Source organism: Colletotrichum lupini, chromosome 1, assembly GCF_023278565.1.
Source record: "Colletotrichum lupini chromosome 1, complete sequence".
Lineage (NCBI taxonomy): Eukaryota > Fungi > Ascomycota > Sordariomycetes > Glomerellales > Glomerellaceae > Colletotrichum > Colletotrichum lupini.
In genome coordinates, this window is record NC_064672.1 from 5065172 (window position 1) to 5079951 (window position 14780).

The following is a 14780-nucleotide window of genomic DNA, read 5'->3' on the forward strand; positions in this document are numbered from 1 at the left end:
ATCGTCGTAATGGAACAATACAAGCGGTTCGAATACCCTCCCACACGCCGGGAGGCAGGAAAGGGTAGCCTGTTTAACGGCCACGACTTTGATGTCTGTAATGTGTTCTTGTTGGTGCATGGTCCGTAGACGAGAACGAAGAGTGGCCTGAGAGGCTCAGCTTCTTCGAGGCGGCATTACTGACTCGCTGTTTATTTGTGGACGAAGCGAAACTCATCTCATGTTTCGAGACAAGAAACGTCACAGCTCACGAAGACGTTGCTGAGATCTCGTTTTGGCAGGGCCAATGCAAGGGATCCAGGCGTTCAGGAAGCCATCATACGAGTCTTTTTGTCACAGAGCCGCCGTTCAGGCGGAAAGGCCGTTTATCCTTTTACTGGCAAGGTGCCGCTTGTTTGCAAGGATGGGCGATGAGAGTTTGCATGCAGTTGTTGACAGCGGCGGCGAGCCAAGGCGCCGGGCCATCAGTTGCCTTCAGAGACGTCGGCCGACGGGAAGCTATCGGACTTGGAGGCTGAGAAAAACGTATCCATGTGTTGAAGTCTGCGTCAAAAGTCAAAGTCATGATTGCCGAGTGGATGGGACAAACACGGCCACCAAATGTGATTGTCTGATGAGATGACGAGTCCCTCGACTCGAACTTAATTCCGCCTTGCCGGCGATATTTCTATGCTGCCAAGCAGTACAAGTAATCATCTACAGACAATCGGTACACCTATTTAGGTTGGCGGCAGGAGTGGGAGGGTTTGAGACGATGCGAATAAGACTGACATTGATCATCAAGAGGGAGTAGGGCTTCCTCTGCCGGTTGGCTAGTTGTCTGCGGCTGAAAGGCCCTGGAAAAGAAGGGTCTTCCGGTCGTTGGCCCTTCTGATCTGTCGAATATTACTGATCATGAAGACAACGCAACGGGTGATGTGGGCCAGAACGGTCCAGAAGATATCGTCAGTGTCAACATAGTGGATGCCAGGGCCCGTCGGTGGGTGGTTTTGAGTTGCCGGCGGGACAAGACGTCGACCTGTCCTACCTTCCCTTCTATATCGAAATTGGGCCAGTCATTCCTGCTGTTGGCAGACAAGACGTCCATGCCTCCTCCATCCAATGTAGAGGACTGAGTCGATCGTGACACCCGAAGAGGGCTGGCAGCTTGGTGTTGTGGACAGGAAAGAGACAATCTCAGAATGGTGTTTTGAAGTTGTTCCAGAAGGAAAGAAGTTCGCGCCGGCCCCACCCACCGGCCCCTTCCTTCCCCAGAAATACCACCTGCCTCGGAGCCATTCCCGTCGATCTCCCTCTCCACCCACAGGGGTTCCTTCCGTCTTTCCTGGAGAATTGCCCGGTGAAGCACTTACACGACCACGGTTTGCTGCCACCACTGCATCGTCAAACTTCACCTTGCTTCATCACACCCTCATTCAGCTCTGCCTCACTCTCGGGTTTTCCTAAGATCGATCCAAACAAACAGAAAGATTGTATGCTTCCTTGGTATGTAAAACAATCTTCATGGAGAGTCCGTCTAATGCACTCTCTCCTTGCGGGTAGACGCTGACTTCTTTCTTTCTTGGTCTTGCAGCAATTTCCTTTGGCGACCAGAATTCCTACGAAAACCACCTCACACCCAAAAGACACCTAGCTACGCACACTTGCACCAACAACAATGAAGCCTACACTCTGCATCGCAGCCTTTGCTGGCATGGTCAACATTGCGGCTGCCGCAAGCCCTCCTGCCTGCCTTCTCGCGGCCGTTGGCCAGCAGCCCAAGGTCTCTTCAATCGATGACATGTGCACCGACTTCATGTCGGCCATGCTTGGCAACTTGACCAGCGTTTGCCAGGGCGACAACCTCAAGGAGGCGTACAAGTCTTACGCATCTACGTGCGCTGAAATCGGCGTCAAGGTTGCTGACCTGCCCTCGGCCTCTACTACGAGCGCCACCCCTGCCTCGACCCCGGAGGCTCCAGGTAGCCCCGACCCTGATGCTACCTCAGCACCGTCGTCAGCCACTCCGACGTAAGTACTTTCCTGCCGACTTATCGTTAGAAATTGTAGACTGACGCAAGGTAACAGCGATGGCCCCCAAGAGTCCAAGCCCAGCGCTGCTGGTGCTATTGCTCCTCATGCCGTTCTCTTCACTGTGCTTGGTCTTTCTGCGACTGGCCTCGTCAGCATAGTATTCCTGTAGGGGAAACCAAGTTGCGCCAAAACACAAGCGAGCATATGATTTCTTTGGAATTCGGCATTACATTCGTGGTCAAACAGCACACGAATTCTCAGGCATTCGTCTCAGGCCAAATATCGACAGATGAATTGTGGCAACACAGGACAACCAATGTTACTTCAGGGCTAGGCGGCAGGAAAATGGGCATTTGCCATAGCTGGCGGCGTTTCGGATGAAAAGGAATTGATGAACCACCTCACGAAGAGCGTTGGCGTTCAAGGACAAGGCGTGAGATTAAAGTTGAAATTTTACGAATTGGTATCTTTTCCTCCTCTTCTAAGTCTTACTAGACCTCTCTCTATGCATCTCTCTATTTCAGCGTGACCAGCTCTTCGGCGCTAGTTGGGTGAATGGCAACACAGCTGTCAAAGTCCTTCTTGGTCGCGCCCATCTTCACAGCAACACCGAAGCCCTGGAGCATCTCTCCGCTGCCAAGACCAGCAATGTGCAGACCGACAACCTTCTCCTCGGGGCCGGCGACAACAAGCTTGTAGGCGGTGGGGCCCTTCTCTTCAGGCTCCATCATGGCGTAGTACATGGCGGTGAAGCTGGTCTTGTAGACCTTGATGTTGTCCTTGCCATACTTCTCAATGGCCTGGGGCTCAGTAAGGCCGATGCTACCGACCTCGGGGTGAGAGAAGACAACGGAGGGGATGTTGGAGTAGTCGAGGTGCGCCTTTGCGTACTCGGCGCCGCCGAACAGGCGCTCGGCCAGACGACGACCAGCAGCGATAGCGACGGGGGTCAGCTCGACCTGGCCGGTGACGTCACCGAGGGCGTAGATGTTGTCAATGTTTGTGTTTTGGTACTCGTCGACGGGGATGTATCCCTTTTCGTTGAGCTTGAGGCCAATCTCCTCGAGGCCAATGTCCTTTGTCGCGGGCGTGCGGCCAATGGCCCAGATGAGGTGGTCGAAGCCGCCCTCAGAGGTCTCCTTTCCGTCGGCGTCCTTGTAGGTGATTGTGAGCTTACCGTCGGCGTCCTTTTCGACCTTGGTCGGCTGCGACTTCTTGTGCAGGTTGACGCCCAGGCGCTCGTACTCCTTTGTGACGGTCTCCTGGATCAGGGGGTCAAAGGTGCGGAGGAAGGTGTCGTGGCGGATGAAGAGGTGGGTTTCCGTGCCGAGGGCGTTGAACATGCCGGCGAACTCGACGGCGATGTAGCCCGCGCCGACGAGGGCCACCTTCTTGGGCTGCTTCTCAATGTCGAAGAAGCCGTCCGAGTTGGTGCCGAGCTCGGCGCCGGGGATGGTGGGCGGGATGGTGGGGTTGCCGCCGACGGCGACGAGGATCTTCTTCGCCTTGACGAGGGTCTTTGTGCCGTCGTCGAGGGTGACCTCTGCCTCGTTGCGGGAGGTGAGCTTGGCCCAGCCGTGGAGGTACTCTACATTGTCGTTCTTGAGGTTGCGCTCGTAGATGCCGTTGAGGCGCTTGATGTAGGCGTCGCGCTTGGTCTTGAAGGTGGGCCAGTCAAAGGGGGCTGTCTCGTTGACGGAGAAGCCGTAGGATTTGGCTTGGTGGATCGTCTCGGCGATGGCGGCGGCGTTGAAGGTGACCTTTTTCGGGACGCAGCTGTAGCAAGGAGGAGGGGGGGTTAGCATGAGCTTGCTTGTATTTGTTTATTGTTTTTTTTTCTGCTTGAATCCCACGACAGGGAGAGAGAGAGAGAGAGAGAGAGAGACTGAGGTATACTTACCCAACGTTCACGCAGGTTCCTCCCAGCCTGGCGCCCTCGACGATGAGGGCCTTTGCGCCGAACTGGCCGCAGGCTTTACGCGCCGAGGCGAGGCCGCCGCTGCCGCCGCCGATGACGAGGTAGTCGGTCTCCTTTGTGATGGGAGCCATGGTGCGCGCTGTGGAAGAGAGGTGCCTCTGTATGGATACGAGTCGTGTGGGTGCTGCTGCTGCTGCTCGTGATGCTGCTGCGGTAGATGTGCGGTAGAGGGCTTGCATGGGGAGCTGAATCGCGGGGCGAAGGAAGCAGAGCGAGGAAGAGGGGGAGGGGGGCAGAGTAAATAATCGATTTCCGATATGTACGGTGGTGGGGCCGATTTGAGTGACGTCTTATATGCTTCTAGATGCGCAACTTCCTACGCTTGCCGGTATCTGACAAATGCAGCTTATAGTATGGTGCGTGTGTGCATGTACACGTGTGTGGCACGACGGACGCGGAAATGGGTTTATGGTGGGATGGAGCTGATGTAAGTTTTTTTCTTCTCTCTCGTGTCCAGAACCTCGGCGGCGTTTGTTGCTGTTCGGCGAGTCGGGGAGGAGTGAGTCTGTGGACTGGGGGAGATCTCAAATTAGGCGTACCGGGGTTGGTCGGTTGCGCGCGACGTCAGGGTAGGTATTCCTATGGCTGCTCTAGAACAATGGATGGATGCGTGTGTGTGACATGTGTATCTGTATCTGTAGGCTTAGTGTAGTGTACGGAGTACGGAATAGTGTGGTGAGGTGGTGCTGTTGTCCAAAAGCGTTGTTGAACAGAAAATGGAATGGGTGTATGCGTGGGGATGAATCATCACCAATCAACCGCCCATGTTCACAACAGAAAAAAAGGGGTCCCCGCTGGAGAAAGCCGTGGAATTGGGCTTGATAACTAAGCACCGTACAGCTGAAGCCCGGCGGGCATCTCCAAAAATTCGCAATTGTTGCAGCTTGCAGGGTTTATCTTTCTTTCTTCGGTGTCCAATCTGCGAATGATGAAGAAGAGAACCATCAACCATCGTCCGTCATCCGTCATAAAAAAAAACTGTGACAAATTGACGTAAACAGGGTCATTATTCCAAATGCAACCCTCGTCCGCTGGAGCTGACCTCGGCCGAGGTACGTAGGTACATCCACGACCGTCCCAGTCCTTCCCTCGCCGTCCTCGACCCGGCACGGGAGCTAAGCCGGAAGCTTCGGTGGGAAAAAGTATGACTTTGAGCCGGGCAACTTACCAACTTACCAAGCAGACAAGGTATTCAATATCTCCAAAATCATTAGTATCTAACTGAATATGGATAGTCAACCGTGGCTCTGTCGGATTTCTAGACGGCCTTTCTAGTTTAATAACTGGCACCTAAGGTGATTGGCCTGATGCATGCAAACGTCATTAATAATTGCTGGTCCTGAAATGTAGCGCAACCTCGGAATAGTGACTTTGGCCTCAGAAATAGATCGTCAACTCCCACCAGGGTGAAGCTCAACACTTGTAAGCTTGGATATGTAGGTCCCAAAACATGGGGAATTATTAGAATCATGATAATAAGCCCATCGAATGAAACTCCCACCGCCAATTCATTTGAGTCTCCGTAAGTCTGCCACAGGCCAGCGGTAAAATGCGTCTCATCAATCATGTATTTCATTGTTTCCTTTTGCTGTTCGGCAGCCGGTAGCGGGGTATCATATTGGACCATCACCATCCTCATCCTCAGTATTCATCGTAGTAACCGTCGTACTCGCCAATCTGAGCCTGAGTACTGACCCATTCCTCATCCGCCAAGCCGCGCATCATCCGCCTCTGGAGAGCCTGGGCATCTTTGTGCCAGTCACAGGCAAAGTCACAGTTTGGCGTTTCGCTCTCGCCAAAATATCTACAAATCTGCGCATGCCGACAGGCCGTTGTGTCTTCGCAATAAAGGGCGAGTTTCTGCAGGCTCTTGGCCTGAGCCTCCCAGTTCGATCCATCGCGGTTCCCTTTTCTAATCATACTCTGTACGCGTTCCAAGTCTTCTCGGCTGTAGTACAGAAAACAGAAACTTGCGTTCCCGTCCCTGCCTGCGCGGCCTGCCTCTTGGTAGTAACCTTCAAACGACTTGGGCAACCGCCAGTGTACAACAAACCGGACATTGTTCTTGTCAATGCCCATGCCAAAGGCTGTCGTGGCCACGATAATATCGTAGCCAGGCTCATTGTTTACCCAGCGGGCCAGCGTTTGTTCCTTCTTTTCCTTGGTAAGCTTCGCGTGGAAGGGCATCGCGCCTACACCTTCGTCTCTGAGTGCCGCCGCAAGTGACTCGCACTCATCTCTTGATATGGTGTATATGATTCCAGAGACGTTGTCCAGGCGCTCTCCACCGGCCTCCAACTCTGACTTGCGCGGCTCTGTTTTTCTCCTCTCATACACCCCACGTATCCAAGCTAGAAAGTTAGATAGGCGATCGTCCTCCTGGTCTTTGGTGTATCGGATCTCAATGTGTAGATTGGGCCGATGAGCAGTCATGACGAAATTCTTCAGCCTTTCAGGTTGCTTTAGGAGACCAAGCGTCTTAAGCAGATCCTGACGAACCGTGGGGTTTGCTGTTGCCGTCAAGCATGTGATGGGCACCTTAGGAAACGTCTCTCGAAACCATGAAAGCTTTTTGAAGTCTTTCCGGAAATCGTGACCCCATTCTGAGATGCAATGAGCCTCGTCGACTGCAATGCGTGCCAACTCACACTGCTCATGGACCAGCTTGATCCGTCTCCTGAAGGAATCCCCTGAGCATAGCTCCGGTGTCACATAAAGTAGTCTGATGCGCGGATGGCCACTAGCGAGATCCTGATTGATGCGATCTCGTTCAGCGGGCGGCGTGTTGCTGTTGAGGGAGCTGGCATCGATGCCCGCCGATCGCAGTGCTTCAACCTGATTCATCTGACGGAGCTGTCAGCTGTCGCGCTTGAGTAAGGCTGCAAGGTATACCCCTCACCATGAGACTGAGCAGTGGCGAAACGACAATGGTGACTGCCGCAGCGAGATCACGTTAGTTGACGACGACGCGTGCATGCGAGCTCGGAGCAGTTTCGGGTACTTACTCCCTTGGTCAATGCAGGCAGGGAGTTGGAAGCAAAGACTTTTGCCGAACGACGTCGCGGCCTGAACGAAGACATCGTGACCGTCCAGGGCAGCAACGATGATTTCACGCTGTTGGGGCCTGTGGCGGATTTGTCAGTCGGTGTTGCGTGATCACGGGTACGTGCCATGAATGTAATTTGTGAACTCGGCGATGGGACGAGGAATAGTTCTTCACCTGAAAGTCGACTTGTTGAACTGGCGTCTGAGAGTGAAGTCTATGTCAACGCATGAGTTGGAGCGCGACAGAGGAGGCATGATGGCGATGCGTTGTCGAGAGTTGATGAGGGGTGTCGTCCTGACGTGAACAGGACTGGTGTCTTAGTCTCGATGGGGTTATGCTTGGCCGAGCTTCTGGACTGCTTCTATTGCAGGGCACGGAAGCATAAGTTTGCACTAGACCAAGAAGAGGGCCCGGATGTGGTCATGATCGAGCTCGGGTCCGGAGGTGGTCCGTCAGGCGTTAGGCCTTTGGTGGGCCTTGGAAAGCCGGCCTGTCCGAATACCCTCAGACGGGAAGCGGAGCGAGAACTTTGGCTTTATCAGTGGGTGTACCTTGTGCGCACAGGCGGACCATAAACCGATCAATTGGGTCGATGTGAGAATTCCGAAATATTCTGATAGACGTACGGATACCTAGTCCAAGTGGCTGCTGTCACGCGTGGCTGTGCTTCTTCAAAAGAGAGGCAGGCAAGGGCATGGAGATGCAGACCGGGTTCATGGAACGAAGCTACGAACGGACAACAGATTCAGAAATGGATCTCAGGGCTGACCAATGGCATGGAGGCCTAAGGCTGCAAGGGTGGCAGAAGTGACATTTCCTTTGCTGCGTTTGTTGTCGAGACTCAAGGGCACGTACGAACCTACAGATATGGGTACTATACCTTCTGAGGCCGGGCGAAGGAAGCGGAACAGATCATCGGACCGTGGGTGACATACTTCGTAGGCTGATTCCCTGAATATCAATGGATAATTGCCTTTCTTTTTCTCCGGCTCGTAACAAGAAGCAGGGACAACTGCAGGAAGGAGTCGCCAAGACCAGGACACGGAGCAGGTAAAGTAAGAAGGTGAACGGGGTAACCGTTGCCGCTGTGGATACAATTGACAGGAGTGCTCCGCGTACTTGCTTCCGCTTCCGCTTCACACGGGGCCAATATGAGGCGATTTGAGGGGTGATGTTTGCACAGGTAGAGACAAAATGAGAAACAAGCGACCAGTCCCCAGTCTCCAGACCAAACTTCTCGGCCATTTCCTATTTCAGCAAGCTTCGCAAATGATGCTCTGCTGTCAACATTGCGCAACCCGGGCCACCCCTTCCCGTCCAGCTGGGACATTGAGGACTACTAGGCAAGGCAGGGGATGGAGAGAAAAACGCTTGACCCCGTATAACATAACTATTACTCGATATAGCACGGAACGGGAATCGCGTAGGAGGTCAGGACTCAGCAGGAAATAATCATTGCCGGCGGGATACCTACGCTACCTCTTTGTCGAACAGTCGACCCCAAGGCCAGCATCGGTAGAATCACAGACGGCGCATTGTGCAGCGGGCGCGCTTTTCCCAAGCAGTGAAGGTTCTCCCAGACTCCCACGGTGGGCTCGCTCGGGCTGGGCGTCAGTGTTACGGACTGAGGGCCATTGCTCGCTAATTCAGGGCCACGTTGTGATGAATCGCACACAAACATTCGCCGGTATCTGGCACGGTGCTAAGGTGTGTGTGTGCCTGTCGTGAATTCGGTCCCATTCTGTGGGAATGCCGCAACCACCCAATTGGGTGGATTGAAACGAGGGCCGGATCTCCAATATCGTTACCTCCGGGCGGTGATCTTTCCACACAGTAGTGAAGAGAAGCGCGGGGCTAATGGTCTTCATGACCGTGGTCGAGGAGCGCTGTGGGTAGCAAGGGCAAGGCGAAAGGCAAACTTGGAAGGGATTTCCGTGCTTATTCCCAGCAGACTTTGCCTTGGAATTGACGCTGGGCGGCATGTCTGACAGGCCGTTGGAACACACGGCCCCAGATCTGCAAGAGGAGTCTTATTCTTACCTTAGCTTAAATCTCGACGATGCAGATGCAGATGCAGATACCGAGAGAGATGCCTACACTACGGATGGATATTAGCAGAACCACCCCGATCAACACATAGGTGCGCCCAATAGCTCGTCGTAGAGTACAGACCCAAGTGCCTGTGCTCTGTACTCCGTATTCCGTACGGATATGTACGTACGAAACCACGTTGCACAATACTGGAGCTTCTCCCCTTCTCGTCATCGCTTCTCGGGTTCCGTGGATTGATACGAACTATCCCGACTCTGTAACACCCTAGTAGCGAACTGGATGTGTTCGTTTCCATTTGTCCTTAGGCTAGCCTGTCGCGCCTCTTGATTCAAAGTTCATCTCAGCAACAAAAAACCTGGCCGCCAGGGATCATTCGATGGCGAGATTGAGTGCGGGTGAATGTGGGGGCGAACGGAGACTGAAAAATGGCAGGGTGCGTAGCCTGTAGGTGCGGAGGCTGCTACTCTGTACTACGTAAGTGTATCTGTAGCTTGGAAGAAGTAACCGTAAACGAAGACATGCCGCATGCCCTTGGAAATAAGATTCAACAAAGCAAGCCAAAATCATGGGGTCGGAGAAGATGTTGTGGAAACCGCGTGGGAGGTTGAATGGAATGCGACGCTGACACGGAAGACTTTTCTTGTGCAAACTGCGTTTCCCGGTAATAGCACCCTGCCTTTGTTTCTGTTTCTCGCCCTTTTTGCGCCAGAAATACTCCCAGGGGCTGGGGAGTCTGGCTTGTCTGGGTGTGCGCCCCGGTCGTTTCCCGTTTGATCTGTTCTAGACCTCTGACCAGCCAGCGGCAGGCCACCAGCGCCAGTGCCAGTGCCAGTGCCGCATCTGTCTCTCCCAGAGGCCCAGTCGATACGTCTCGCGCAGAGTATCGGTACGATGAAGGAGCATTGAGGAGCGAGGTGTGATCCTGGTCTCTTGACTGTTGGGTATCATAGGGTGACACACAATCTGCACAGTTGGGAGAGATGTTTCTCGGCGTGACATCAAGCCGCAGCAGAGTCGTTCGTGGAAGCGTCCGAGTGTCCTGGAACAGCTGGCCACAGTCCTCGATATCGATCATGGTGTGTGGCCCATGTGCAGTTGGTGGTTGTGTGTAGCCACCCGATGCCTTATTTCAAACGAGGCGTGTCACGTTGATGCCCGAGTTGACCATGTCGTCAGGAAAAGTTTCGTTGAGGCGGCAGGGACAAGAACAATGTGCTGCATGAGGCAAGTTAGTCAGTCCTACGTACAAAAGTATTAGTCGAGGAGAGGGAGGGGATATGTTGAGAGTTCTGTCAGACTGTCATATGCGCTTTGGTCAAGTCCTCCCGCCCGTCCGCATCTGCAGCACTGTGCAACGTGCGAGATCTGGGGGGAGGAGGAGGAAGAAGGGGAGGAAGAAAAGTCAAGCTACCGCGAGCCGCGATGCGTCCATGTGCCTTGCATTTTTGGCATTTGTGGTGCGCTACGAAACAAAGCTATCTTATGGAGGTATCCGTACCTTACCTAAGTCTCTACCTACCTTACTGCGTTCACAGTAAGGTGCTCATGGTGCAAGTGCGGCGTGCAGCGTGCGACGTGCCTGCCTTCACTTGGAGAAGCATTTTGGCGTGGGTGAGGTACCTTATGGAGTACGCAGTACTAAAACTAAGGCAAGGTATCAAATCCACGCCCCCTCCTTCTCGCCTCCCGTTACACTTTTACACACCCCGCCCTTTTCCTTTCCCTTTTTTTTATTTTATTTTTCCTTCCATCTTTTCCTTTTCTCTCCTGCCAGTGCTCAATGTCCCAGGTTCCAGCCAGTCGCGTGCCTCTCCTTTCGCGTGCCCTTCACCAAACAGCCGCTCTCCCCCATACCCAACCATAAACTCGAGTGTTGATATCCCCTCTCATTGGTTATTCATGTTGACATCTATCCGTACAAGCACAAGCCTCTGCAATGGAAGTCTGCTAAAGCCAGCAGTCTGTGCGCCAAGCTTCGACCCCCAAAAGAGACCCTCAAAGTGTAAAGCAGCTGGTTCACTGACCTTACCTGACCTAAGGCAAGGTGCTAAGCATTTAGCATAGATATCCGTAGTACGGGAGAGCTTCTGCTCACCTCGGTCTGGATTCTGCAGACGGATATCTGACTGTATGGAGTACCTTAGTCTTCCATTCTGCACATGTGAGGCCCAGAAAGTGCCTGCAGCGTGCCCTGCCGTGCCTGCTTATCTTTACCACGACCGGAGCCAGAAATGGAAAGAAGCAGTTCCACCACGGTTCCACCCCGCCGCCCCCTTTTTTGGCTTCCTTCCCGCCCAACTGACTGAGATCTGGCCCCCCATTCTCGTCGCCATCTGTGGTCATTGGTTAGCACGTTACCAGGTAGGTTCGGAGTACTGTGTTGAAGACTGGAGTCACTGGTAACTGGTCGAGGGAGGACGACACCTTAGTACCTTACGGATACTGTTTCTGCCGGGGGCAAAGGTAGGGTCAATGTGATGTGTCAAGTAGTGGTTGATTCTTCTAGGTAATGTGGGTAGAAGCCCCTAATATGGGCAGAAGCCCCTATGTACAGTTATGGCTAGTCGCTACTAGTTATAGTACATAGCCTATGGCTATATAGTATAGTAGCCTGCCCCTTAATTAAAATTTTACGACGTCCTTATTACTTATATTCCCTAATTATTTCTTTTAAATATAATACTATTATAATATAATACTATTATAATCGTTATAAATATATTACTTAAAATATTTTATAGTAGTTATAATTATTATATTTAATAATATAATACTTTAATAATAAGTTATTAAATTATCCCCATAGTTTAGTATTAAGATTACGGAGTACCCTTTTATAAATTATTTTTTACTTATCGTTAAGAATTATTATATTAGTTATTTTTATTATATAGTCTGCTTTTTTTTATTATTCTCTTTTTTATATCTCTTATTAAAAAAGAATTATCCTCACTTTATTATTTATTATTATTTTAATAATGATTTTTTATATAAACTTATAGAATTCTTTATTATTATCCTAGACTAAGGTCGTATTATATTATAAAATTATATCCCTAGGCTTTTTTTTTTAATTAGTAGTTACTCTAATTATTTTAAAAGTAGGTATTAAGGCCCGGGAGTCGTATTAGTAATTCGAAGTACTAGCCTCTATTATTTATAAATAGTAAAAAGCATATTTAGTATATCGTCGTATCTAGGCTTTATAAAATTATAAACGGTGAGGTATTTTAATAGCTTAATTTAGTTAAAATAGTTACGCTAACTTTTTAACGGGCTAAGGCTATATAAATACATTATTATTACGATTTCCTTAGCTATTACTTCTTTTTTAATAGTCTTATATAAAGCTCTATATATAAAATATAATAATAAGTTACCTTTTTTTTTAACTATTTATAAGCGTTTAATAAAGAGTTATTATAACCGAAATTTTATTAAACTCTAAGAAAATAATATTATTTAAGTTATTATTAAAGAATACTATAGCGTAATATAAGCTATTATAATTCTTTTTATATAACCGACCTTATTATACTAACTTAAGAGTTAAGTAGTATTACTTAGGTATTATTTTATTTAAAATAAATATACTTAGATTAATTTTAATTAGTTATACTAAAGGATTATTAAGAGTCGGCTTTAGGAATATAAGTATCTTTTTTAATAAATCGTCCTAAGGAGGATTCTTTTATAAAGTCGCTACTTTTAGCTTCTTATTACCCGTATTTTTTATTCTTTTAGTCTTACGTTTTTTTATTATTAATAGCTTCTCGTTAAGTAGAACGCTATTATTAGATTCTCCTTTATTAAACTCCTCATTACTAGTCCCCTTTTTAATTTTTAAAAAATTGTCGTTATTATTTAATAATAACTTCGTACTATTAGCTTTCTTATTCTTAATTTCTAATTTTATAAATAATAAGTCGTAATTAATTATAATCGGGGTTTAAGCTATTATCTTTTTTAATTAAGATAATAGCTTCCTATTTATTTAATTTTAGATTTTCTAGGCGGTATTATTTAGCGTTATAGATAGTTAAGTATTAGATATTCTAAGTCTCTTAAGAAGTAAGTTTATAATAAATAGGTTATATACGCTAAATAAACTAATAAATTCCCTACGTCTAGTTTTAAGTCCGGGGTCCTCTTTATTTACTAAGTCGTCGTTCTTATTTTTTACTTTAAGTAGTCCGTCGTTCTTACCCTTAATAACTAATAAGTATTATAATAATTTAAAAACGTTCGTGCGATTAATATTAGGGGTTATTAAATTATTAAGATTATTAATAAACGTTTAGTTAGTACCTTTTTTATTATATACTTAACTAGCTAAGTTAATAAGGCTATTATTAGTTTTACTTAGTTATACTATTTTAATATAAGTATATAGAGGGGAAGAAAAAGATATAGCTAAAGTGGATAGAGATAAGGTTTAAATAGCTAGCTATAGGTAATATAGAGTCGAGATTAAATAGTAAGTTCGATCTTTAGCTTTAAGTAAGTACTTAAAATTAGGAATAGTTAATACTATCCTCTATTATAAAAAGGAATTATTATTTAGCTAAATTAAATATTCTTCTTCTTATAGTAGTAAATACCTCGTTACGATAATTTTATAAAGAAGTTCTAGTTATTATTTATATTATTTACTTAGTCCTTCTAATTATAATAAGAACTATAGTCTATTCTTATTTTATTAAACGTTAATAATTTTCTTTAGTAGATTAATAAGTAAAATTACTATTAATATTAGTAATACTTATCCGTAAATATTGAGTAGTAGTATTAGTTCTAAGTAGTTAACTAAGATTACGTTATATATTTTTGCGTATTAAAGTAAGTCGAGCTTATATACGAGTTATCCGACCCGTTCGAGGATTATAAAAGGCTTAGTATATTATTATAAGTATTTCTTTCTTAGTATAGTTAATTATAATATATTATAACTACGGTATAGTCTTAGTATAATACGTTATTTAATTTTAAAAAATTTAGTAAGGCGCTTCTAGTTATAATATAATTTTATCTAAACGGCTATAATAATAATAGCGTCGTATACCTTAAGTCGTATCTCTAATTTAGTTAGTAGTTTATTTATTACGTCTATAACTATATTAATAATATTATTAGGAGTAAATCTTAAAATAATTTCGTTAGGTAACTTAGTTATTACCGCTAATTTATTATTATTAATCTCGAATTATAGTTAGGGAATACTATTAGGCTATCAGTCTAGGGATTTTAGTAATATAAAATATATTCATAGCGCCGACTCGACTATAAGGTTTATTTATTTACTCTAGCTATTAGTCTAGGGATAGTAAGTTACTAAGTATAATAGTTTATTACCGCACTTATCCTATATATATTTTTATATTATAAAAAGGAATTTAGGGTCTTTGTTATTTAGGATTACTTTTAGTAGTCCCTAGTTATAGCGCTATAAGAAGTTTATTAATAACGTTACTTATTTTTTTATTATTATCGTTTTATATCTAGGTATTAAACTAATCTATTTAGATATCTTATTAGTTACTAATAAGATATAGTCGTATCCTTTTCTCGAGGTTAGTAGTTTTAAAATAAAATTAATAATAATTATATAATAGGGATATAGTAATAGTATAATAGGTTATATATTATTATATAGTTAGTATGTTTTAAGTTTTATTATTAAGTACGTTAGGT

The 14780-nt window shown here is 46.9% G+C and overlaps 7 protein-coding genes across 7 annotated transcripts; 3 read left to right on the plus strand and 4 right to left on the minus strand.

Annotated features, from left to right (window-relative positions):
• Window positions 1–9: 9 nt before the first annotated feature.
• On the plus strand, window positions 10–1446 carry CLUP02_01523 (uncharacterized protein; the record flags this gene model as incomplete). The annotated part of the gene is made up of 5 exons (XM_049280563.1): window positions 10–97; window positions 130–482; window positions 543–608; window positions 834–959; window positions 1108–1446. 5 exons carry the CDS (start codon window positions 10–12, stop codon window positions 1444–1446), a joined length of 972 nt encoding a protein of 323 aa, XP_049136520.1.
• A 211-nt stretch (window positions 1447–1657) lies between these two features.
• CLUP02_01524 (uncharacterized protein) lies at window positions 1658–2182 on the plus strand (the record flags this gene model as incomplete). Its single annotated transcript, XM_049280564.1, has 2 exons — window positions 1658–2010; window positions 2068–2182. The coding sequence occupies 2 exons, from the start codon at window positions 1658–1660 to the stop codon at window positions 2180–2182; spliced, it is 468 nt and encodes a 155-aa protein (XP_049136521.1).
• A 346-nt stretch (window positions 2183–2528) lies between these two features.
• Window positions 2529–4170, minus strand: CLUP02_01525 (glutathione-disulfide reductase; the record flags this gene model as incomplete). The annotated part of the gene is made up of 2 exons (XM_049280565.1): window positions 2529–3789; window positions 3914–4170. The coding sequence occupies 2 exons, from the start codon at window positions 4168–4170 to the stop codon at window positions 2529–2531; spliced, it is 1518 nt and encodes a 505-aa protein (XP_049136522.1).
• A 227-nt stretch (window positions 4171–4397) lies between these two features.
• On the minus strand, window positions 4398–5567 carry CLUP02_01526 (uncharacterized protein; the record flags this gene model as incomplete). Its single annotated transcript, XM_049280566.1, has 6 exons — window positions 4398–4496; window positions 4613–4677; window positions 4825–4910; window positions 4985–5106; window positions 5168–5208; window positions 5282–5567. 6 exons carry the CDS (start codon window positions 5565–5567, stop codon window positions 4398–4400), a joined length of 699 nt encoding a protein of 232 aa, XP_049136523.1.
• Window positions 5568–5632: 65 nt separating this feature from the next.
• On the minus strand, window positions 5633–7291 carry CLUP02_01527 (RecQ family ATP-dependent DNA helicase; the record flags this gene model as incomplete). Its single annotated transcript, XM_049280567.1, has 4 exons — window positions 5633–6835; window positions 6891–6925; window positions 6997–7115; window positions 7212–7291. 4 exons carry the CDS (start codon window positions 7289–7291, stop codon window positions 5633–5635), a joined length of 1437 nt encoding a protein of 478 aa, XP_049136524.1.
• Window positions 7292–9633: 2342 nt separating this feature from the next.
• CLUP02_01528 (uncharacterized protein) lies at window positions 9634–10164 on the minus strand (the record flags this gene model as incomplete). Its single annotated transcript, XM_049280568.1, has 1 exon — window positions 9634–10164. One exon carries the CDS (start codon window positions 10162–10164, stop codon window positions 9634–9636), a length of 531 nt encoding a protein of 176 aa, XP_049136525.1.
• A 229-nt stretch (window positions 10165–10393) lies between these two features.
• CLUP02_01529 (uncharacterized protein) lies at window positions 10394–11492 on the plus strand (the record flags this gene model as incomplete). Its single annotated transcript, XM_049280569.1, has 6 exons — window positions 10394–10546; window positions 10645–10700; window positions 10879–10959; window positions 11012–11089; window positions 11149–11188; window positions 11262–11492. 6 exons carry the CDS (start codon window positions 10394–10396, stop codon window positions 11490–11492), a joined length of 639 nt encoding a protein of 212 aa, XP_049136526.1.
• Between the last annotated feature and the right edge of the window lie 3288 nt (window positions 11493–14780).